The sequence below is a fragment of the Mya arenaria genome, chromosome 16 (genome assembly GCF_026914265.1).
Source record: "Mya arenaria isolate MELC-2E11 chromosome 16, ASM2691426v1".
NCBI lineage: Eukaryota > Metazoa > Mollusca > Bivalvia > Myida > Myidae > Mya > Mya arenaria.
The window spans coordinates 49899825-49924574 of NC_069137.1; the positions used below are offsets into that span (position 1 = coordinate 49899825).

Consider the following 24750-nt stretch of genomic DNA (forward strand, 5'->3'; position numbering starts at 1 on the left):
CCAAGGGTTTCAAATGTACAAGAAGGTCTTTTTATTTTATTCAGTGACTGTCAATAATGTGAAATTGTGATGCCTTGTGACCCCATGTAATTTTGGTACGGTTTGAAACGGTATTGCTTACCGTTTAATTCACTGGGCAAATTCAGTGGCTTGCTCGAATTCTGGGTTTTATACAGCAGGGCTTGTTAAAAAAAATTAAGCCAAGCAGAAGTGTATAAATTTGGGCTTGTTTATCCAAAAGACTAATTTCGATGACTGTTTATTATATGTAAAATAAATGACGGAATATTCCTTACAGACAGAATATTCCTTGCAGGGTTGTTTCTTCGAAAATCCTAGGAGCAATTTTGTACCTAAGAGAGTTCAACAGAAGTTCTACCGCAGGGTTAAATTCACCTCCTAGGTACAAAACCGCTCCTACAAATCTAGGATAAAACGACCCAATCGGAGTGTACATAATCAATTCAACTTATGCTTCAACACCGTTACTATTATCAAGTGTCACAAGTTTATCACACAAACTGCATAACCAATAATAACACATAATACAAAGATAATTTCAAAAATCACTGAAAGCAAGATAAAAAGCGAAGTAAAGCCTTAACTGAACACATTTCTTTTTACCGGAAACGTTTTTTTTAGTTTCGCTTAACATACTTATGTTATGATCAGCACAATGACTTTGCAAACTGATTTTCCTTAACTGAACAAAGTGCTTTATTTTCACAAGACAATTTATCAAAACTTCCAAAGAGAATGATTTTCATAATTAAACAATGTTAACACTGGAAAATAAAATAAGGCCATTACAAAATGTTTTGATTTGTTGTGAACATTTATCATTTCTTAAAATGGCTATGTCAGCTGCAATATTATCAAGGACTAGATGTTAAAAACGCATGGTATAGCTAATTCAATGCAAGACAGATGCTATTTTTTTTTCTGTGTTTATGTGGTGTTCGCCGTGCCATCGATGCATGCATGGTAGACCTATATCAGCTAATGATTGTTTTCGATTATAAGGATATGAGTATATACTATGATTTTAGGCCAATATTTATGCCTGTTTTGAATATTCAGATAACTTAACTGTGAAAATATTTTGGATAAATTAGCTGAATATTAGAACCAGAGTTCAGACAATTGAACTGAATATCTGCATTTAAGATAATTCAGATAAATTAACTAATTTTCAGAACATGTACCAAAAATTTAACTGACGAGTTGGGAAAATTAAACTGAATATCTGCAATCAATATAATTTGGATAAATTAACTGAATATCAGAACCAAAGTTCAGATCATTTAACTAAATATCTGCATTAAAGATAGTTTAGATAAATTGAATAATTATCAGAACCTGTACAGATAATTTAACTGATGAGTTGAGATACTTTAACTGAATATCTGCACTTAAGTTCAGATATCTGAAGAGTTAGGATATAACTGACGAGTTCAGATAAGTTAACGGAATATTAGTATTTTGCAGTATTTGTATTCTGAATGTCATACATTTATTTTCCATGAAAACATTTCCCACTAAGGAAAGTTTTACAAATGTTCTGTTTCTTATAAGCTCAAGTATGAATCTAGTTTATTGTGAAGATAAAAAACATCCAAGTTCTGAACCCACATCAAAATAGAAAAAAATAGAAGCCCCGTTGGAATTCTTAAGATAAAATGTCACATATTCTTTTAAGAAATTCAAAACTCAGCTTTGTGGGAAATATTGCATTTTTTTTAAACTCAAGACAAAGATAACTATTTTGCAAGATAAAGACACTTACAATGTCAATAGGTCAGAACTCAATAGTGAAGTATAATCAAGTTATTCATAAATGATCTGTAGAAATAAATTTGACAAGAAGACAGGAGTTTTAACACGATTTATTTTAGCTTTGGTTTTAAAAGTCACAAGACATAGCAATCACAAATATGTTACAAAAACTTGAAACTGAATGATCACAACAGTTGAATATCAGCATCATGTAGAGTTCAGATAATTTAACTGAAGGGTTCAGGTCATTCTATTGAAGAGTTCAGATAATTTAACTGAAGGGTTCAGATCATTCTATTGAAGAGTTCAGATAATTTAACTGAAGGGTTCAGATAATTCTATTGTAGAGTTTAGATAATTTAACTGAAGAGTTCAGATAATTCTATTGTAGAGTTTAGATAATTTAACTGAAGGGTTCAGATAATTCTATTGTAGAGTTCAGATAATTTAACTGACGGGTTCAGATAATTCTATTGAAGAGTTCAGATAATTTAACTGACGGGTTCAGATAATTCTATTGAAGAGTTCAGATAATTTAACTGAAGGGTTCAGATGATTCTATTGAAGAGTTCAGATAATTTAACTGAAGAGTTCAGATGATTCTATTGAAGAGTTCAGATAATTTAACTGAAGGGTTCAGATGATTCTATTGAAGAGTTCAGATAATTTAACTGAAGGGTTCAGATGATTCTATTGAAGAGTTCAGATAATTTAACTGAAGGGTTCAGATAATTCTATTGTAGAGTTCAGATAATTTAACTGAAGGGTTCAGATAATTCTATTGTAGAGTTCAGATAATTTAACTGAAGGGTTCAGATAATTCTATTGTAGAGTTTAGATAATTTAACTGAAGAGTTCAGATAATTCTATTGTAGAGTTTAGATAATTTAACTGAAGGGTTCAGATAATTCTATTGAAGAGTTCAGATAATTTAACTGAAGGGTTCAGATAATTCTATTGAAGAGTTCAGATAATTTAACTGAAGAGTTCAGATAATTCTATTGAAAAGTTCAGATAATTTAACTGAAGAGTTCAGATAATTCTATTGAAGAGTTCAGATAATTTAACTGAAGGGTTCAGAAAATTTAACTGAAGAGTTCAGATAATTTAGTTAAATAGTTCAGATAATTTAACTGGAGTTAAAATGGTTTAATTAAAGAGTTCAGATAATTCTATTGAAGAGTTCAGATGGATTATTTGAGGGTTCATATAATTTAGAGTTCAGATAATTAAACTTAAAGAGATCAGATAATTCAACTGATGAGTTCAAATAATTCAACAGACAAGTTCAATTAATTTAAAATGCAGAGTTCAGTTAATTTAACTGATGAGTTAAGATAACTATCGTGAATATCCCAATAGAGTGATATTTTAACTAAACAAAAGCATTGTGTAAGACCCAGGCTATTTGACTCGGCACCAGCATAACATAGAGTTCAAATAATTTAACTGAATATTTAGGTTATTTAACTGAATTAGAATACAAGCTTTTTGTTGGGTTCCAATTATTAAGCTTGAAAATAGTTTGTATAGTTTGATGGTCAGAAGATGTCTTATATCTATTTCACTTAATATCAGCATTATGTGAGGTTAAGATAATTTAATGATGTTAAATGATATGAATTTTAAAGTTGTGATTTCGATTGCTGAATAAAGGAATCGATATATTGCAAATTATAAAACTAACTCATTATGCATTTTAAGCAACAGCTGTTGTGACAAATATTACAGATATAGAAGTATATAAGTCTGATTTCATCAGAGGTACTTCATACATTTACATACCATAGGGAACAATCCATTGTGTCAAAATATTTTCCGATAATTATCATCAATACTTAATTCTCCTTTAAGGGATATTGTATATGCTCGAATGATCATTGACAACTTGATTTATCACAGAAGTGATAAGCACCCCCAGACACTGCCCCTGTACACAGGAATGCTATTTTTAGAACACTTATTATTAAGTCAAGGGCTATTACTCTTGTAAGACTGAGGAAAATGTTGCACAATTTGGGCATGCATAATTTCCCAGTTTAACATGTGCAGGTTAAGGTGCTATACTTTAGAAGGTTATTGCGGCACTAGATTTTTCAAGGACGCAAGGTGGCGTGACAGACAAACCCCTATTTTGATATACATCTATCAGGCATAATAATGAAATTATGGGGACAGGCTATGTAGTTAAAAATATTCTGTGATCTTGGTTAACTGTAAACTTGAAATAAACTAGAAATGTGTCCATAGGACACGGATGCCCCCACTTCGATTTTTTGTCACAGAAAATAAGCCATAATGATTATTCAGGATAAATGATTAAAGCGATTTCCATGGCTATCAAACTTGATCAAGATATTGTGGTCACAAACATGTGTTAAAAGTTTGGTGAGGATTGGACAAACAGTTTTCAAGAATTAGATCGGAAACAATCTTCGGGACGTATTTTTCAAGTCTTTTTTTGCAAATAAAGGGCCGTAACTCCTAAATGACAAAAGCGATTTCCATGGCTATCGAACTTGATCAAGATATTATGGTCACAATCATGTATGTAAAGTTTGGTGAGGATTGGACACATACTTTTCAAGAATTAGATTGGAAACATATATTTTTGAAGTATTTTTGGCAAAAAAGGGCCGTAACTCCTAAATGACTAAAGCGATTTCCATGACTATCGAACTTGATCAAGATATTATGGTCACAAACATGTGTTTAAAGTTTGGTGAGGATTGGACAAACGGTTTTCAAGAATTAGATCGGAAACAATCTTCGGGACGTACGTACGTACGTACGTACAGACAGACAGACGTACGTACGGACAAGGGCAACCCTATATGCCGCCACTTTGTGGGGGCATAAAAAGATATTATCGAAAAACGAATACAATTATTACGAGATATAGTATAAATTGTGCATAAAATATATGATATTTTTTAAACAAACATGTTATTTTGATACCACTATGCGAGTGCTAGTAATATTATCATGTCTACAACAGCTCAGAAGTATTTGAAATATGATAATGTCACAGAGTACAAATATTCAGTGAACAAAAAAAAATTCCTGTGCAGAAAAGAGGAGACTCTTCACCATTCTGGAAATAAATTCCATAAGTTTTAATACCCATTTTTTCCAATTGCACTGTACTGATGATAGAAATGCGGCTTCTCTGGATTAAGCGCTTCAGAATAACCTACGTTATTTAACACATGCAATAATATTCAAACCAAGTCTATGAGAGGTAATCGATATTCAACTCGTTAGTATTATGGTCATAATCTTTAAATCCATTCAACCTATAGGTCAGTCATTTATATCATGAAATCTGATTAGCTTCATCTTTACTAAGATCCAAATAAGACCACCCAACATGTATTTATTTGTGAAGGGCTACTATGTGACTAGTTAACCATTTCATTGATTTAACAAGTATGAATTTGTACACAGAGGTGGTTTAGCCTCAGGCCTAAAATCATGGCAATTTTTTGAATCAGTGATACTTTTTTCCAACTATAATCTTTTGTTATAATAAGATTGTTTATTTAGTAAATCAGTATACCTTCAATTTATTTTATTTACTTAAAGGCACTCCCACCACTCTTATTGATAACAATCATTTTTCAGTTTTGATGCTTAGTCATTTCATTAACTTATTTTTATAAACAAAAAAACAAACAGCAACTGGCATATTTATATTCTCATCTTTTGTAATTTCAAGCCTTAACTTAGTTAATTCATTTTTCAGCAGCTTTACTATCACTTCTTAGCAAAATACATTAATTTCTGTGACACTTTAAAATAGTCATTAACAATAAAGCTCTAATTCAAAATTTTAATGATATAATAATTTCACATTTCACACAAAATATTTTTTTTTATGTCTGACCCTAAAAAGTAAAGTGAACAAATGTCTAACTTTTGCATTCAGGTTGTCACGGTAACCGTTTTGAATATATTGCACCACTTTACACAAAACAATTACTTCAAACAAGTTGAATAAAATGACATTTACCATAATTTGTACACATTTAAACATTCACAATTCAAGAAATCTTGCAAGGATAAAAGTCAACCTAATTTATGACATTATCATGTCTAGCTGTGTTCGTAAAATTTAACATTTAATGATCAATAAAAATACGACCATGTTCGGATAATCCCGTTAGCAATGCAGATTTCAAAACATGAAGAGTGAAAAAATAATACAGCTTATATTAAGGGACAATTTCAGTTGGCATGTATTTGTTAAAGTACAAATATCTTACAAGTAATTCACAATATATGTATATTTTGAACTAGTATTTACTGTATGCAAACAAGAGATTTTTCTCTTAGAATCTCAATTTAACAATATTATACAGTTGGAAAAACCTATACAATGTGTATAATCTTTCAATTATGTACCAGTATTAACCTATCCTAAATTGTTAAAAATATCTTAGGTAGCATATTTCATTTGACAATAAAAAATTGCTTCAACTTGATTTGGAACATAACATTGTTTTTCATGATTAATTTCCTTTCAAAACTTTCTGAACCCTTTTAGGGAGAAAATAACACAATTTTTAAAACCAAAAATAAAAAGAATGAGCTTACCTTGATCCGCATATAAGGGACATTAAATTGTTCAAGAAATAAAGGCCTCGTGCGCCTAACCCTAACATGTGGGCTCTTAATTTCATTATGTTGATTTATGACATTAAATTACATAAATAAATAATCATAACAACGTAGAAAAGAGTTGATGATATACGACAGATGATTTCATAGACATAACAAGAGAACCAATTTCAATAAATAGAAGAACAGATGACGAGTCATGTGACTATGTTTTCAACATAATTGAAATTCAATCAATCAATGTAGCACGGTAAAGTTGCGTAATAATTAAAATGACCTATGTAATATAATAACAACAATACATGTATTCAGATTATAAAAAAGCTAAGTTAGGTCTACACATTTCCACGGGTAAAATGCCCCATATTGATTTTTTATCTGTTATTATACACCTACAATCAAAATTGGGTTAACACCCACTATCGAAATTAGGGTTAACACCCACTATCGAAAATAGGGTTAAAACGATTAACAATCATTGCTTTTGTAACAGTCAAGAGTTTTAATTAATATAAATTGCACTATGCCAGCGCCCCACGATGAACATTTGGCAGCACCCTGTTACACACAATGTAGGGTTACATCCTACAATTAAAAGCAGGGTTATACCCTACCATCAAAATTTCACAAAGAGGCTTTGCCTTGTACAAGTTCATTCAGTAAAATAAGGCGCCCTACAGTATATTAACAGCAAGATTAACTTCAGGAAATAGCAAAACATCACACTGTTTTAAGGAACACATCTCCACAAATCCATCAAAGTTCTGACTAACAAATGTCTATTCTCTTTACTTAAGCCGAGAATGTCCACTTGTCTTCGGGAGCGTACAAAATGTAGTATTACTTCATAGAAAACTTCACCAAAGTTGCAAAATACAACAGCTAAACACATGCCTGCCTATTCCTTGCAGAGAAATGGATAATCAACAGGGCGTGGGATTTTAGAGCAAAAAAACCTCTACCCCACTGTACGCCACATTGAGGTCATGTATATGTTCTTTTGGTCATGTGACAGACATATGACCAATCAGATTCATTTTTCCTTTAACACAGTAATGTGGCAAAATGTTGAATCGCCACACTGATGTAATGAACAAAGGTTTAAAATCAAGGTCACTTTTTACGACATATTTAGCGATTAAACAATCACTCTAGAAGTCAATATTCTCACACAAGGTTATACTCTTTGAGATTAAGTTGTAAAATTGTGTCTTTTACTGCAGCGAACACAAACCGAATATTTTCCGTATCTGCAATGGAAGAGAGGAAATATGAAGTCATGTTAAGAATTTCTTAAAATAAGCAGTGCTCCAGCTTGCCTAAATAGCAGGGTGGGGCGCCCATCTGCCCTTTTCAGAAATAAGTAAAAATATAATAAATATACATAATTTTGACACTTAGATTTTATAACAGCTTAGCTATTCATATCAACTATTAGTATTGAAAGCAGTTACAACACATACACAATATGAAACTTTGACCATTGCTTGACCCTTGCAATGCCCCATTAAAACTCATTTAATGTGCATCAAGTGTGCCTTTTCTGACCTAGCACCCTGCCCTTTTCCTTGCTGGAGCACTGATAAGTGACATGTAATTTGTGAATATTTTCCAAGTCTACAGTGCATTTTTGGGGACTCTTGGGGAACCAATGAACCATGGGTCCTAAGTGAAATGCATTTTAATGTTTTAAGTTATACAAATGGTAACTGCACTCACTACACTTAATGTAACATACATGAGTGCAGTGTTTTTTTAAAAATTGGAAGTTTTTTTGCGAGAAAGTAATGGTCGTTATTCAGCAAATTACTTCACCCCCCTAAATCACTGATATATCTCATAGTTCACATAACTGATTCAAATGCTTATAAATTCTTCACCCAAGGAGTATCTTTCGAACATTTTTAAACATTGGTAATGGAACTTCCTACATATGTGTGTACTATCACTAAAGTCCTAGTTTTGGCACGCCAATGACACAAGGCTATGACAAACCCCAAAAGCAGCCCTTAGAAAAATGAGCTAACAAGTGTGCAGCATACACTACTTGACTGTTGATTTCTAGGCCGAACAAAGAGGATTTCTGGACAACTATTTAAGCCAAGGGTAATAGGCTTGCTACCACGTTAAACCCAGTTAGCTCAAACTCTGAGGGATCGGTGAAATTACCTTGAGCCTTAGTAAATTTCAGCCAAGCGTGATCGTTTATCTTCAGTATAAATAAAACAGTCCTTTACATCTAGTTCGAGCCAAAGAGGAGTTTGCGCCAAGCCAATCTGAGCCAACTTAATTCGACTGTATAGCAAGCTCATATCTCTTGGCTTCAAAAGTTGTCCAGATTAGTTGTGTATCGTCTTTGGCATTATGCATACCAAGTTTCATTTGAATATAGTATGTTGTATTAGTTACTCAAAGTTTAAGATTTTGAAAACAGGGCTATGACAAAACATTCTGTTTTCTAAGGGAGAAATTAAGACAGATGAGCTTAAAAAATATGGCTGATCTTTTACCTGTAGCACAAGTAAAGTGAGAATAGATGATCTTGTCCGGGTCAGGGTTCAGGTCCACAAACATCCGTAATATAAACTCCCGAGCAGACTGGGCATCCTTCTTTGGACCTGCAAATACAGTCATTAAAATAAGGACAGTCTAAATAAAATCTCCCCGGCAGGATTGGCATCCTTCTTTGGACCAGCAATTAGTCATTAATATTAGGAGAGTCCAGATATTAACTCCTGGGTACACTGGGCATCCTTCAATGGACATGCAAATAGTAATTGAGATGTAAACTGTTGTAAACATCTTTGGATCTGCAAGTACAGTCACTGAAATAAGGAGAGATATCAACAAAGACCAACAAATTTAACCACACTGATATTTGCTCTTTGCATAAAGATCTTTTTCATTTTCCAAAAATCTAACTGAAGAGTCCTCCTGTGTACAGGTTGGGGGCATGATGGTGAACAAGCGTGCGAAGTTTCAAAGCCAGATGTCAATGGACTTTGAAAATATTTGAGGTAGTACGCAAGCTTGAACGTAAATTTTAAGTCGAAAAGGGGCATAATTTGTCAAAATGCTTGATAGAGTGATCTCCTCCTGTGTACAAGTTGGGGGCATGATGGTGAACAAGCGTGCGAAGTTTCAAAGCCAGATGTCAATGGACTTTGAAAATATTTGAGGTGGTACGCAAACTTAAACATAAGTGGTTACGCCGACGCTCGGGTGACTAGGATAGCTCTCCTTATTCTTTGAATAGTCGAGCTAAAAACAAACGTGTTTTGTTCAATATAGACATTTTTCCTAACATACAAATACCATGATATTTATGTATATTGATATACCATATACTCATTGTAATATTTTGAGTCCTGTTGACAATTTGTAGCATCCTTGTGTGAAGATTCACGGGCATGTTGATCCCCAACCCCAAAGTAATAAGGGAATAGCAGACTAGAACCCTGTGAAGTTATGTGTGTAATGCCTCTGGCAACATGTTTACCAAATTGTATATAAATATCTCATACTTATAAACAGTTTTTGAGCTCTTTATCAACACTCAATAGTCATTGAACAAGCCCGAATTCTTATATTATTGCTTGGCATCAATTTTTTGAAAAAGCCCTGCTATAAAAAAATCAAGAATTTAAGCAAGCCTGGAAAGCATTTTACCAGTGTAGGGCTTGCGGGCTTTCGATTATTTCGACAACTGGCTCAACTAGCAGCCGACACCCAGTCTATCACAATACCCAAGACAAGCTCCAAATGGTTGTCTGGTTAGCGCACTCGCTTCTCACCAAGGCGACCCGGGTTCGATTCCCGGACTGGGCGCATGTGAGTTTGGTTAGTGGTCACCAAGCCGGACAAGTGGGTTTTCTCCGGGTACTCCGGTTTCCCCCACAACACAAGACCACACTCTCACGCAACATCATGCCAACGAGAGTGATTAATATAATGTTGTAATAGCTTGTTTCACAATCGTTGTAAAATTAAATAAAGTTTAAACTAAGCTCCAAATGCGTGAACTTACCATCAAATTCTGGGAAATAGTCAACTAAATGCGAATGCATAATTTTTTCTTCTAGTAGGTCTTTCTTGTTGAGGAACAGTATAACTGAGGAGTTCTGGAACCACGGATAAGTGATGATCGTGCGGAACAACGCTTTCGACTCCTCCATTCGGTTCTGGAAAGTAAATTGAGTTAAAACTTAAAGATGCTCTCTGACTCCCAAATAAGATGTTCCACAATTAATATTATACAATTGGTTTAATTTACCAAAAAGGATGAATCATATAAAAAAAACAATGGGTCTAATAAAGGATACCATGTTTAATTTGAAAGAAAGGTGCCGAAAACACCATATTTCTATCTTAAGAGACGATCACTGCATCTTTTAGCACTTACCAATCATTTAATATTGTGCGTTTTCCGCTATTAAATGCATGGTTACAATCTTGTTATCAGTAATAAATATTTTTCATAAATGCATTATTAAGTTAAGTAGTTAAAGGCTTATCAGTCAAAATGATGTTTGTTATACATGTGTATGTATTTATTTTAAACTCGAGTGCCACTTTAAGCTAGTGGAAAGAAAGGTTCATTAATCAAATGCCATCCCAATAAAAACATTGAATAATCAATGTGGCTGAATATGATGATATTGTAACAAAAGTTTTCGTAAGTGTTGTGTAAGTTTAAATTTCAGAGTGATTATTTTCAACTTGGCTTGGAAAGGACTCATATAATTTGGACCTTGCGGCCATCAAGCTGGTTAGAACCTTTTATTCTAGTGTTTCGGACTTTTTATGATATACTTCTTACAGATTTCATATGTATTTCAGAAATCAATAAATCGTTTCATATCTAAAACATTGCAAATGGGTCAAATTATTGAGTAGCTTTATACAAGGCCTAAAAAAAAAATACATTTGGTTCGGGTTACCCGACCCTACCTACGGAATAGGCGGCGACCCTACCGTTTTTATAGTCAGTTAAAAAAAAAAAAGTTAAAAAAAAAAAAATAGTAAATTTTTTTTTTGCTTTTTATTTTTTTGTCTTTCAATATGAAGTTTAAAACCTTAAATGCTTATATAGAAGATAACTTTAACACCATTCTCCAATGATGAAAATGACATTCTTATATAAATCCTAATAAAAAAATAAAATAAAATATAAAAAAAAGCCTACCTACCCTACCTATTTTTGAAAAGGATGTAATCCTAACCAAACATTTTTTTTTTTAGGCCCAATGATTATTTAGATAGAAATATTTCATCGAAAATAATTGTATACATATAATGCTTTGTTTTTCCTTTTAGTAAACTTGCATTGTTTGGGGATCCCGGACCCCAATGCACACATGTTACAGGGAAATAACCAAATTCATGTCACATTAATTTACCTTCAAATAAACACTTACAATACATATGACAACTGAATATTTGTGTCAGAAAAATCTAAATACCTGTCAACATGTTTGTTCTCCCCTTTCAATATGGTAAAAAATGAGATCTTATCCTGGTGATTGGGAAAAATATATACTTTTGAAATGGACCAGATATTTGGACCCTACAGCTGGGGGGATAGACCCTGATAATACACTAGGATAAATAATACACAGTGGAGAATAAGTTCGACAAAATCGGGCAAAAAATCTTAATTCTATGTTAAGTACAAGGGGAAGAAACAATTTATCCTAAGTCCATTTTTTTGATCTAATGATCTATAGTATGCAGGCAATAATATTAACCATATTCTGAGAGGAATAACTGCATACTAACTATCGTAGAATTATGAGTATTTTACAAACCCATTTCTATGACTACAAATTTATCTATGAGCTCTCACCATCTCTCAATCAATGATTTAACTCACGCAGACTTATTAATTATACAAGTAATACTAGTCAGCTAACATTCATTATCCTAGCAACTAAGCTGACTTTATTAATAATCAAATAACAATAAGGTACATGTATCAGTATTAAATAAGCCAATACTATAATTATAATAGACATCAACTGAGATCATCAATCCTGCCTTAAAGAACAAGCCCAAATTCACATGCTAGTACTTGCAGGGTTCGAATTTAGACTCGCACACTCGCAAAATGCGAGCGACATTTGCAAAGTGAGTGACTTTTATTCAAGCTCTCAAAATTCTGCGAGTGGCTTTTTCTAGACCACAAAATGTTAAAAGGAAAGTAAAATAAACATGAACTTAACTCCGCAACGTAGTCGAGTGTAAACAGCCTATAAGTGGCATGTTTACACTACCAGTTGAAGACAATACGGAGTCACGCTCTAGTAAGTTTTCAAATATAAAACAAATACGGAAAAGGCCAAGTTTTATCTCGAATCTTTCTGGGGTGCTCCGAGGCATGCATATTTCAAAGCAAAGCGAATACAAATGACGTAATCACCTAGCTCAATCATTGGCTGAATTTGGCGCTTTCGCGCACTATATGTAAACCCCATTGAATATATTTCCGCCCAACTGTTAAAGAGAATAGACTTAATCAATCGATATATTTCATGGTCTAAAGCATCCTTGCTACATTTACTGTTGCTTTTATTTATTTTGAATTTATAATGTTATTGTTTTTAATACTTAAATAAGACTTAATAAACCTGTAGCTTGCTTGCCGAATGGGTATTACCCGATGGCGAGGGTGAATATACAAAGTGAACAATGTCAAATTATTGGATAGCTTTGTTATCAAAAAGCGGCCAGCATCTGATGAGTCTTTCCGAACCCCCCAAAATGAATAAGCCATTAACAATTCCAGCAGTTGAGCGACTCGAGATTTATACGTTTTAATAGTCATAATATGTCTTGGGTGTAAATTTCTAATTAAATTAGACAATATCATAAGGGAATAAAGCAAATAATAAAATTGCAAGTTGATTTTTCATTTTGCGAGTTGCCTCAAAAAGCGCTCGCAAAATTATGCGAGTGCTCCTCAGAACCCTGACTTGGTAACATTTTTTTTAACAAGCCCTGCCATTTAAAATCCAGTATAAGAGCAAGCCCGAAAAGTATTTAACCAGGGCAGGGCTTGTGCCTACCTCTATCAATGCATTACATCTTCATTTAAACATTTCCTATGACGTGGTCACAAAAACATAAGGAACTTTATTTGCTATATCACTGAAAGATTTTACAAAGTTTGATGAAATCTAAAGATCATTTGCTTTATAAAAAAAAGATTTTACAAAGTTAGCAGAACTCTAATTTTTAAAAGTTGAACATTATAAAAATTTAGACATTTTCTAAATGATGAGAGGTCAATGCTCCTAAAAAAACAAATATATATATCTTTTCTATTTTCATGGGTGAATGTTGCAAAATTTCAAAATACTGAAAAACTAAGCTGGGGGCCCGGGTGCCGCAGGGCCCCTGGTGGGTCCAGGGCAAAGCCCTGGCTAGGGGTCCAGGGGCCGGAGGCCCCCGGAAGCTCCAGGAATTAAGCATTTCAAAACACATTTCCAAGCCTTTCCTGACTTAATCAATCAAATCTATGTTGTATATTTATGATATTTCTGGCAGCTTTTGTCACCTCCATTTATTTTTCAAAGAATGTTCAAGGTCTTTAGTATTATACCCTGGGGGTAGAAACTTTATTTTTAAATTTTGACAGCAGTATTTCGATTTATCTCTATGTTTATTTTTGCCTCCAATTTGCGGTATGTCGTAAAAGTCGTAAAGGATACTGACCGTAAATAATCGGCGAAAACCGGCTTTTTCCCCGAGGTTTTCGGATAACATTGGAATGACAATGCTTTTTTACGGAAAGAAACGACTATTTTCAGAACGTTCTGCTGATATCGACGACACTTCAGGAAACGCTATTTATAGAATAAAATTGGGAAACCAGTTAATTTAACTTTGTTTTGTCTACGATTTTGAGTAGACCGCGATGTTGATGATGGGGTATGGGGTACACCCCCCTCCCCCCCGAAAAACTCGCCGGATTTACACGATTTGGAAAAATGACCCCTGAGAAGACTGGAAATACAGAATTCCATATGAATACGGAAAACTGTCACCCATGTATTTTATATCTTTCCTATTTTTTTTAACCTGGGTATAAGAAAATATATACCTTTTCAGGAGGGGAATGGGGGTCAATCTGAGTACCAAAAAGGGCGAATAAAATACTGACAGTGTATTTTTTTAGAAACAAAGGCTAGTTAAACCTGCATACTTACTTCGTTATCTGACTCCACCAACACCTGGTCATATTCACTTAAGGCTACTAAAAACATAATGGACGTAACGTTTTCAAAACAATGGATCCACTTCCGCCTTTCTGATCGCTGCCCTCCGACATCAACCATTCTGAAATGGAGCAAATACAGTGGTGTGTAACCTTTAATTAATGTTTACATATCAAAAAACCATCTGTATCAGCAGTGTACGCGAAAACATTTTGGTGGGACATTTTTGTTATATTATACACAGGACATTTTCATGTTATGTAGGACATGCTTCAGTAAACATGTAATTACTCCAGTTAGTTGTATTTTATGATATCATTTCAATATAAAATTTTTCATCGACATACAATTTTTGACTTGTCACATGATGAATTAGACATCAGTTAGATAACGAGAAATAAAAGAACAATAAGCGGCTTTATGGTCTTCGCTGAACCTTCCAAGTCAGAGTCAATATCGGAATCATATTCAACTGGCAATGTTCAACTGTCCTCTTGTGTTTTTGGGTACACTGAATCAAGAGTTTATAACAGCTCAAAATTTTCAATCTTGAAATATAGCCAGGGGTCTATTTAAGGCCAGGGGTCTATTTAAGTAGAAGATATTCATGCCAAACCCAGGATAAAGGGGGCTTAAACTTGAAAGGGACTTAGACTCCTGTGAAATTCTTTCCAAAGTCTTTCATATTCATTTCAAGGAACTTCCTACTGTTTTTGATGCAAATGGCCGAGCAAAAAACAAACTTCACAACAGTACAATATTCTGGCGTTAAAAGCACTTATTCTGATTTCAAAAGTGATCCTGAAGTTGAGAAACCTAGTTTAAATTTGAAAATAGCATTTCTATTCAGTTTGTAATCTTAACGTTATCATAAATTTTGTTCATCTTACAATAATATTATCACCACATGAAAGCAATTTGCTATGCGTATGAACCAGTTATCAAAATAATCATTGAAGTAGTACTAATTGAAGCGAAGTCCAAATCACAAATAAAATTATAATCTTAAACTCTAAACATGCAGTTTTCTCAATAACTTTTTGTGGTACAGTCCCAAATAGAAATGTAGCCGACCAGCTAGAAAGGTGCTTTTTGAAGAAAAAAACACACTTTTTGGCAAATTTAAACTGACTGTAAAGTCATTTCAAACAGCTTTTTTGGCAAGCAGTCTGTTCTTACTGAGAACTCTGCAAGTGTTTAAGTTGTACTACTTTTCCTTCAAACAACTAAACCATTTCAACCAAACATATACAGGAGGACAGGGCTTTTTTTACAATATACGTCTATATAGAAACTTTGAAAATTTTCTGCTCAGAATAAAGTCTCACTAGCTTACACCACAAGCTAGGAAACTTACTAAACTGCTCAGAATAAAGTCTCACTAGCTTACACCACAAGCTAGAAAACTTACTAAACTGCTCAGAATAAAGTCTCACTAGCTTACACCACAAGCTAGGAAACTTACTAAACTGCTCAGAATAAAGTAGAAACTCACCTAAAAATGATGCTATCCAGGTCAAAGGGGTATTCTATGATGCCAGTTGTGGGCGATCTCACACGGAGAATGTCCTGTAGTGTTGGCAAGTAGTCCGGCTTTGTGATACGGTCCACATCATCAAGGTAGCTGAAACACAGAGGGAATGTTGTGTAACATTTTAAGGTGGATCATCTAAAACAATAAATTGTAAGCAAAATGTCCAGAACGTGACTGAAACAAGACCAGTGCTTTAGACTAGTTGCTGGATACCTAACCTCACACTTGAGGGAGATGATTTTCATGGTTTCATTACATGTGTCTAACATATTGATGGCACCATTTAAAAATGCCGAACTTACATTTTTGTACTTTTTCAGGAGATACATGTAACAAAAAACAATATAAAATGTCATATACGATGACATGTTGGTTCGGGTTTTTCTGCAACTTCTACTGACCAGTAAACTCAATTTCTATTGGCTGTTAAGTCCGGTGTTTTCAGAAAAGGCGGCAAACTAAGATTTGTTAATAAAAAGATGAAAACCCTGAAATAGCAAAAAATGTAGGTTCGACTTTTTTAAATGGTGCCATCAATATTAAGATGGAACATCCAAAACACTATAAATTGTAAGCAAAATGTCAAGAAGTGTTATACGACCCACATCATCAAGGAAGCAATCTTCAAGAAAGCAGAAGCAATTAAAATATTTTATGTAGCGTGGGCAAGAAATCTGACTGTGCGTACAGTCCATAACTATAAGATATATACATTCTTTTCTGAAGATTTTATTTATTTGCATAATGTTGATATATTTGCTTTGATAAATTGCTTCTTGACATTATTATAATTTTATCTGTTATTTGACAGCATTTGAAACTCAGACAACGTAATAATTCATTTCTGACAACTCAACGTATACTTTGTACTCATATCCATATACATCATGTGCCTTCATATATAGTCTCGTTATACTTTGTATAAATTTATAATTTCCTCATGTTGGTAAACTCTGTTTGCATTGAGTGTATGAATTAACTTTATAACTTACATTGTAACATCATGCGGAATTTTCTACTTAATATGTTGCATTGTAAATCTGTTTGAAATTGAATAATTCCATTAACACTTGAAAATTTAGAACCAAAGGCACTCAAACTCGGATCATTTGGCAAGAAGCAATAGTCGAAATTAACACAAGCCCTTCACTAGTAAAATGTCATCTGGGCTTGCTGAAATTCTGAATTTTATATAGCAAGGCTTGTTCAAAAAATTTATGCCAAGCAATAGCTCAAGAATTCAGGCTTGTTCATCCAAAAGTCTTAATTTCATTTCATCGACTGAAGAAGCAGGGCGGGACACTTGCTTCTAAGTTTCAGCTGTGGGTACTGTGGCCCTCTTGCTTGACAAGTGATAGTCTTTGATTATCTTATGGGGTCCTAAAATATGGTTTACAATCAAATTTTTTTTGCATGTGCCTTGGATATACAGAAAGTTCAAATGGGAGTTCTTAGCTTGAAAATGGAGTCATGCCCTGAGGCCAGGGCATCCCAGTTTGACTTATGGTCATTTTATTTAGTACTTTATACAAAATATCCTAAAACAGTAAGAGTTGTATTCTGATACAAAATCAGTGTTTTTTTAGGCCTGATTTGGGGCCGAAATTCGGCCCCATTCCCCTCTCCAAAAAGTATATATTTTTCCCCTATTTCAGTAAAAAATTCCCCTCCCGACGATGTCAAAATCTTCCTCTAAAATAACTTTGCCGATCGTAATTACGGCACTTTTCAATACGGTAAACGCAGTTTGGCGCCGCATTTTACACGTAGTGATCATACGTGCTAGTCTCCCTTGATTGATCGGTATCGTTCAAGCGCTCAGAAAATTAATTATATTACGATTATACGAAAAAACAAGCGTCCCGTCAATCTTCAAAATCAAAATGTCGCACAACGCGAAATTTTTGCATTTATACATTTTCCCCTTTTTGCCCTTTTACGACGCGATTTTCCCCTCCTGACGGGCCCTGGCCCCATTCCCCTAAAAGTGAAAAAAAACACTGAAAATATGAGCATGAACATTGCCTTACAGCTAAGAACTAAAAGATTCAAACGTACAATACATCGGAGAGAGAGTTAAACTGGTCCCTAAACTTTTTTTAAATGATTAAGTATGTCAATTACTTCTTTTGTTTTGATTTAAACTAATAATACAATAATAAATACTGACTTTACATATGTGGCAGTCAAAACCTGGTTTCCTATTTATAACAATCCCTAACATTTTCTGCCATCGGTTCCAGTTTGACTATCAATAATCGGTTCCACTCAAGTAACCGATTATCGATAGTACAATACCTTAATTGTAGTTTTATTCTTGTTCAATTACTCACTATATCCTTAACGTTGCTTATGTTATGTGTGTTTGAAGTTATTTAGAGATTTAGAGTTGTTGCTGTTTTGGCCATACTGTTAACATTAACTGTTATAACAACACTTGCGAATTAATAAATGAACTCATAGGAGAAAATTGGTGGAAACTAACCAAAACCAAATAACCAGAAGAAAGAAGAATATTAACTCGCCGGTTATATCGATCATCGATTATGACCAAATACAATTGATTTTCGCCGACTTCAGGTCCATCCAAACAATTTTCGATTCTAATCGATCATCAGAACATCACTAGTACTCACTACTTGGCTGAGTCTGTCAGCTGATACTCTCTCCTCCTGTCGTAGCACTCCTGTATACCGCTGTCATTCCACAGGCATTTGATGGCGTCCACAAACTGTTGTTCAAACGTCGTAACTGTTTCATGTTCATGGTCTATCTGCCGAATCAGGTTTGCATTTTCCTGCAAAAAAACCTGGAGCATTTATTTAATCAATCCGTGGGTAAAATTAGCACAAGCAAGCAAGCCCTGGCTACACTGGTAAAATACTTTCCGGGCTTGCTTGGGTTCTCTTTTTTATATATCAGGGCTTGTTAATAAAGTTGATGGCAAGCACTGTTTAATATTAATAATGAGGATTCGATCTTGTTCATCCAAGTCTATTATTGATGTCAGATTGAATTAAATATCAAAATTTTAGCATCATCTGTTATGTTCATATGCTCAATCTTCATGGGTTTTTTTAAGCAGAATACGAACATTAACTTCTTAAAATAATATATTCTTATGTCTTTAAACTATGACGAATTTCTGGTTTAAGGTAACCTTGGCTTTACCTGGTGTAACAGGAGACACACCAACATGTGTACAAAGTTAAACGTCTGGGCCTTTTATTGATTAATGGACATTTTAAAAACTCTCAGGGTTTTTCCAGACAATCAAAGTGCATTATTAAATAGTTACTATAGATATTATAGCAAGACTTAAGTGCCCTTGCCATTGTCACTGATAACATGTGTACAAAGATCATAGTGATTATCTTGAACAATTGAGTTATGGCCAAGTTTAACTTTTTGTATTATTTTTTCAAACTAACAAGAATCATATCAGGTACACATGACGTGCATTATCCTGATCATGAACATACGTACTAAGTTTCAGGTGAATATCTCCCAATCTTATTATAGATAAAGTGCAGTTTTTGAATGACGCCAACGACTCCAAGGCTACAACAATAACTAAACATTTTTTTTCATAAAAAGATGGTACCTCTGACTTCAATGTGCTTTTGGGTTTAAAATGTTCAAATTAAGCTACTCAGTATGTGCTTCGAAAATGGATTTGGAAAAACGAGTTAACACTTTGTGTGATGTTCAAACCTCATTGTTCGGATCTTTATAGTTGATCTTCAATGTGTCCATAGCTCGAATCATCGCGTTCATGGCCATGAAGATATTCTGATAGACAATCTTGATGAAGCCGCGTTTATCGTCGTCTGAGTATCCAGTGCCATGGATAATTCGCATCTGTTTGATGAAGGTGCTCTTGCCACTTTCTCCCGTACCTGAAATATAGCCAATTTCACATTAAGATGAGAGTTATGTAATGTTCATAAGGCAAGATACAATAAACTTAGACTCAAAGGGATTTTTCAACTGACATCGTTAGGTTGCATTTAGTCAGAAGTCATCATAATTTGCACAAGCCTATAGTGAAACCATTTCATGGAAAAGAAAAAAAACTTCAAACTTCCCTACAAGATTTAGTATTTACATTAAGGCTATAAATTCCTGTAATAGTGTAGAATTAAGGGGCTTAAATGCTTAACCATCGAGCTTTTATCACAGCAAAATGTTCAGTCATTGCAACAGAGTTTTAAATGAAACCCCTTTTTAATGTACAGAGACGATAAATTACCCTTACACTCCTGGTTTCTATTTTCTCAAACAATTTCAAGTCCCTTAAAAAACAGGTACAAGCTAAGCACACCAGTTTTGTTATGTAATAACTTTTGTAATATTCTCATTTTGAGGAGTTCTGCAACAACAAAAGCCTGAAAGAAATTATCTGTATGAAAATTATGATGTAAAATCAATTTTAAGGAATGGCTAAATGAATTAAGATACTCAAGCTTGTTACACTACAGATTTGGAGATATCGGGGCATGACACTCTGAAATTTAAAATGTCCACAGGCCCACCTTGACTAGGCTTGCTAAAGAAATAGCACACAAATACTTAGCCCAGCTTGTTACAAAATCCCATTTTTTGCACTACTTTCTGGCTCTGCATTATGTAATGAAACCATGAAAATCATCTCCCGCAAGTGTGAGGTTAGGTATCCAGCAACTAGTCTAAAACACTGGTCTTGTTTCGGTCACTTACTACCTTACAGTATAGTAGAAATTCAGCAAACATTTGATTTTTACTGGTTTATACAGTTGGTTTGCGGTTTGACAAATGCTTTGACTTTTTGCATAAATATTTCCAGCAAAAGGAAACCCCAAGCAATTAATTTAGAGAGTCAGCAAGGTTTATCGAAATCTTGAGCATCAGGGCCGCGTTTCAATCAAGATCGTAAGGCATTAGATTAAAAAATTCAAGGCATTTTGGGCATAAACTGCATTTCAAAATAAATATGCGTAATAACATTTATCGCATAAACTTCACTGGTGTACCTGATAACTCTTAAGCAGAATGTAGTTTACGACTAAGATGAGTTATCGAAACAGGGCCCAAAACTATATTAGACAGTGACATGAAAAAATTGTTTGAGGTAACTCCAGTTCATGTGCTCTCTCCCCGATGACAGTTTGACCAAGTTATCCTTTCCTATATGAGAATTTAGTCATTAAACTAGTTCAGATTGCCATGTGCCAGACCAAGGTCTCTATCCAATACCCAGGAAAATTGGAAGTAAATTTTGAATGCATATTGCACCAGTTAATTGTAACCACGGCCTCCAACCAGGTCCAGGGAATAGCGGGGACTTTGACTTTTGGTCCATCCAAACCCGGGTTAAATCCCCGCCCTGCGGAGACGAACTACTGGTAAAATCCCTCCTAAATCCCCCCGCACCCCAAGTTAAGGCCCATTCCCTGCTATTTTTGGTGCAACGACAAAACAACGCATCCACCCGGCACTGCATTACCGTCTTGAAGGTAAAAACACGGCCTGTTTCCCCCGCTATCCCCAGTATACCCCCGGACCGGGGGGGCGTTGTTACAATTGACGGGTGCATGTGGTCTCAGTAGGATTACCATTTTTCCCAGTCTTGTCAAAATTGAAGTCAATATTAAATGAAATATGAAATAAAACATGGACCTGTGAATGGATATATATGTTTATAACACCAAAACAGTTTTTCAATAACATGAATGCAACCAGACAGCGATGAAGTATGACCTCACAGAATTCTCAAAACTTGTCAAACACGTCACCCCTGTCACATTAATCTGTTTTTTTTTATCTCATATTTTCTTAATTAACAAATATCAAACACTAATAAATGTAAAACAAACTTTCCAGGGTGGTGAAAGATAACAGACATTCCTTTTGTCTGACCTTTTGAAATACATAACATTCAAAAGGTTGTCTTACTTAAGGCACACCAAAATTGAACAATTCATTAGTTTTTAGGTCAACTAAACATGACAGTTAACACTAAACTATGCACAAATCTGTTCATAAGACTGAGCTCATTTATTTTTTACATATGCATAGCAAAACTGTCCGAAAACAGATTTTAAACATCGACTTTAACGACAGATTCAGGTGTTGTTTATGTTTCGTAGATTCACTGATAAAAAACAAGAAACATTTCATGAATGTGGAAAAATCAACGTCATAATCCTCTGATCTTCAATGATGCTTAGTGACTGTCAGGCTAATACGTCTGTAAAATTGCGAAAATATGGAAAATAAAGAGAAAATGATATAATTATTAATATTCAAGATGGCCGACTTCACTGGGATTTTGCAGCATCGCCGATTTTGCAACACAAATAACAAAGACATGCCTCCATTCTTCACAAAACCATACCTACCCAGCAAAAGCAATTTGAGTTCCCTTCTCGCATCCCGTTTGTCTTTTCTCAACTGCTTCTCGATTTCTTGATTGATACGTTTTTGTTCCTGCTGCTCAGCGCTTAAACAGCACGCCATGTTGGAAAAGATGCACCGACGCTCACATACAATATTAGACTGGCTGGCTCGCAACGATGCGACCCCAGTCTGGCTTAAAATCCGGCGTCAAGGGTCCCGGAATAAGCCCGTCCCTCTATACGGGAACAAACCACGTTCGAACGACGGCCCTTTCTGAAGAAAACATCCAAACTTTTTGTTGTCTATCGTTTCTTCTGGATTCTGCCTTCATTAAGGGTGTGGTGAATTAGATGCGAAGGGGGCGGTTCCAGTCGATGGAACAGCCGACGATAAGCTGTATGAAAACCACAATTATTGCTTTTTATGTGGTGAAATGGATAACATTTTGGCTCGTAGAGATAAAGAAAATTATTTTCTTCCTTGCTGATTGAAATAACGTAAATGAGAAAACATACTTTGGATGCAATTCATGTTTGTATACATTTTAAAAACGACCTAATTATGGGAAACCGCAGTCAATTGGTACTAGGCGCATTTTGATATCAACAAACCGAAGCGGGGAACCAAATTGTTTCGGATCTTATTTCCCGTTTGGTGGTCTCGTTTTCGCCCAAGGTCTGTGCATACGTAATGAGCCGGGATGACTGCTGAATGAAATAAAGCGGACTAACCCAGCCGCTGTGTTAAACATCTTGTAGTTGTCTCGCTTGGAGTGGTTGTGCACCTTTTAATATAATAGAAATAGGAATGATGGATTGATCGAATTCGATTTCAATAATAAACGAATGAATCAAAAACAATTACTAAAGATGCACTATTACTCCCAAATTAGATTTACCACAATTTATACAATCGGTTAGATATACCAGAAAAGATTAATAAATGTCGAAAACAAAGGTTCTTATGAAGGATACCGAATTAATTTGAAAGAAATGTGCAGAAAACACACGGTATTTTACCTTATGAGACACTAGCAGATCACTGTAAATCTTTTAGCATTCACCAATCATTTAATATTTTGGGGTTTTCAGCTATTAAATAGAATCAATCAATCAGTCAATCAATCAATCAATCAATCAATCAATCAATCAATCAATCAATCAATCAATCAATCAATCAATCAATCAATCAATCAATCAAACAATCATCAATCAATCAATCAATCAATCAATCAATCAAACAACCAACCAACCAACCAAGCAACTAATCAACCTATCTATTTCAAGCATTATCTATCATACAAGTAGTTTTTGTGCTGGCATGGTGAGTGTTTGAGCACAGTAGTTTGATGGGAATGAACTTTGATATCAAGTTAGGCAATTCGTAGTAAAACTGTAGTATTACATAGTTATTTTAAGCTGGATCGTTGGTAAGAGTGACCTACCTGGTCATACTATCGAAGTAGTTGATAACTTTAACTATTTAGGAACTGTAATAAATTATACTGGAAGTTATACATTTAACCAAGAGCATTTGGTTGGGAAAGCCCTTAAAGCTATGAATATATTATTATATAAATGCAAAGAATATGACCTAAGTCCTAAACTGTTTTGTCAATTATTTGATGCTTTTGTTGGTTCGATATTGAATTATGCATGTGAAATATGGGGTTATACTAAGTCAAAAGAAATAGAACGTATACATTTAAAATTCTGTAAGCGATTGATGCAAGTTAAAATAAACACATGTAATGCTACAGTATATGGAGAACTCGGGAGATATCCCTTATATATCAATAGGTATGTCAGAATTATAAAATACTTTTTCAAACTTAATCGTAGTACTAATATTATTATCCAATATGTTTACACCCAGGCTATTAATGATTGTAATAAAGGGTGTGTAAACTGGGTCTCTAATGTTAAAAAATTGTTAAACGATTATGGATTTGCATATGTATTTGATAACCCAAGTGCTATATGTGTTAACACATTCATATGCGAATTTAAGTGTAGAGTGATAGATACTTTTAAACAAGAGTGGTACGGAAATATTAGTAAGAGTACTGTTTTAGACATGTATAGACTATTTAAAACCTCTTTCGAGTATGAAAAATATCTAGATTTAGCGCCTAAAAATTTACGTTTATACTTTGTCAAGCTTAGAGTTTCTGTACATCCGTTGAGAATACAAACCGGAAGATATGCACGCAACAATATATCTCGC

General features: G+C 34.3%; 1 protein-coding gene across 2 annotated transcripts; it reads right to left on the reverse strand.

Moving 5' to 3' along the window:
• Positions 1-1870: 1870 nt before the first annotated feature.
• On the reverse strand, positions 1871-22865 carry LOC128222552 (guanine nucleotide-binding protein G(q) subunit alpha). Of its 2 annotated transcripts, none has more exons than XM_052931615.1 (8): positions 22527-22865; positions 19861-20045; positions 18783-18943; positions 16108-16236; positions 14604-14733; positions 10424-10577; positions 8907-9014; positions 1871-7646 (listed from the first exon to the last, which is right to left on the reverse strand). In XM_052931615.1, exons 1-8 carry the CDS (start codon positions 22642-22644, stop codon positions 7564-7566), a joined length of 1068 nt encoding a protein of 355 aa, XP_052787575.1. In that variant the 5' UTR covers positions 22645-22865; the 3' UTR covers positions 1871-7563. The 2 variants fall into 2 exon arrangements, with proteins under 2 accessions (XP_052787575.1, XP_052787574.1); XM_052931614.1 differs by having other exon boundaries at positions 18783-18955.
• Positions 22866-24750: the final 1885 nt, after the last annotated feature.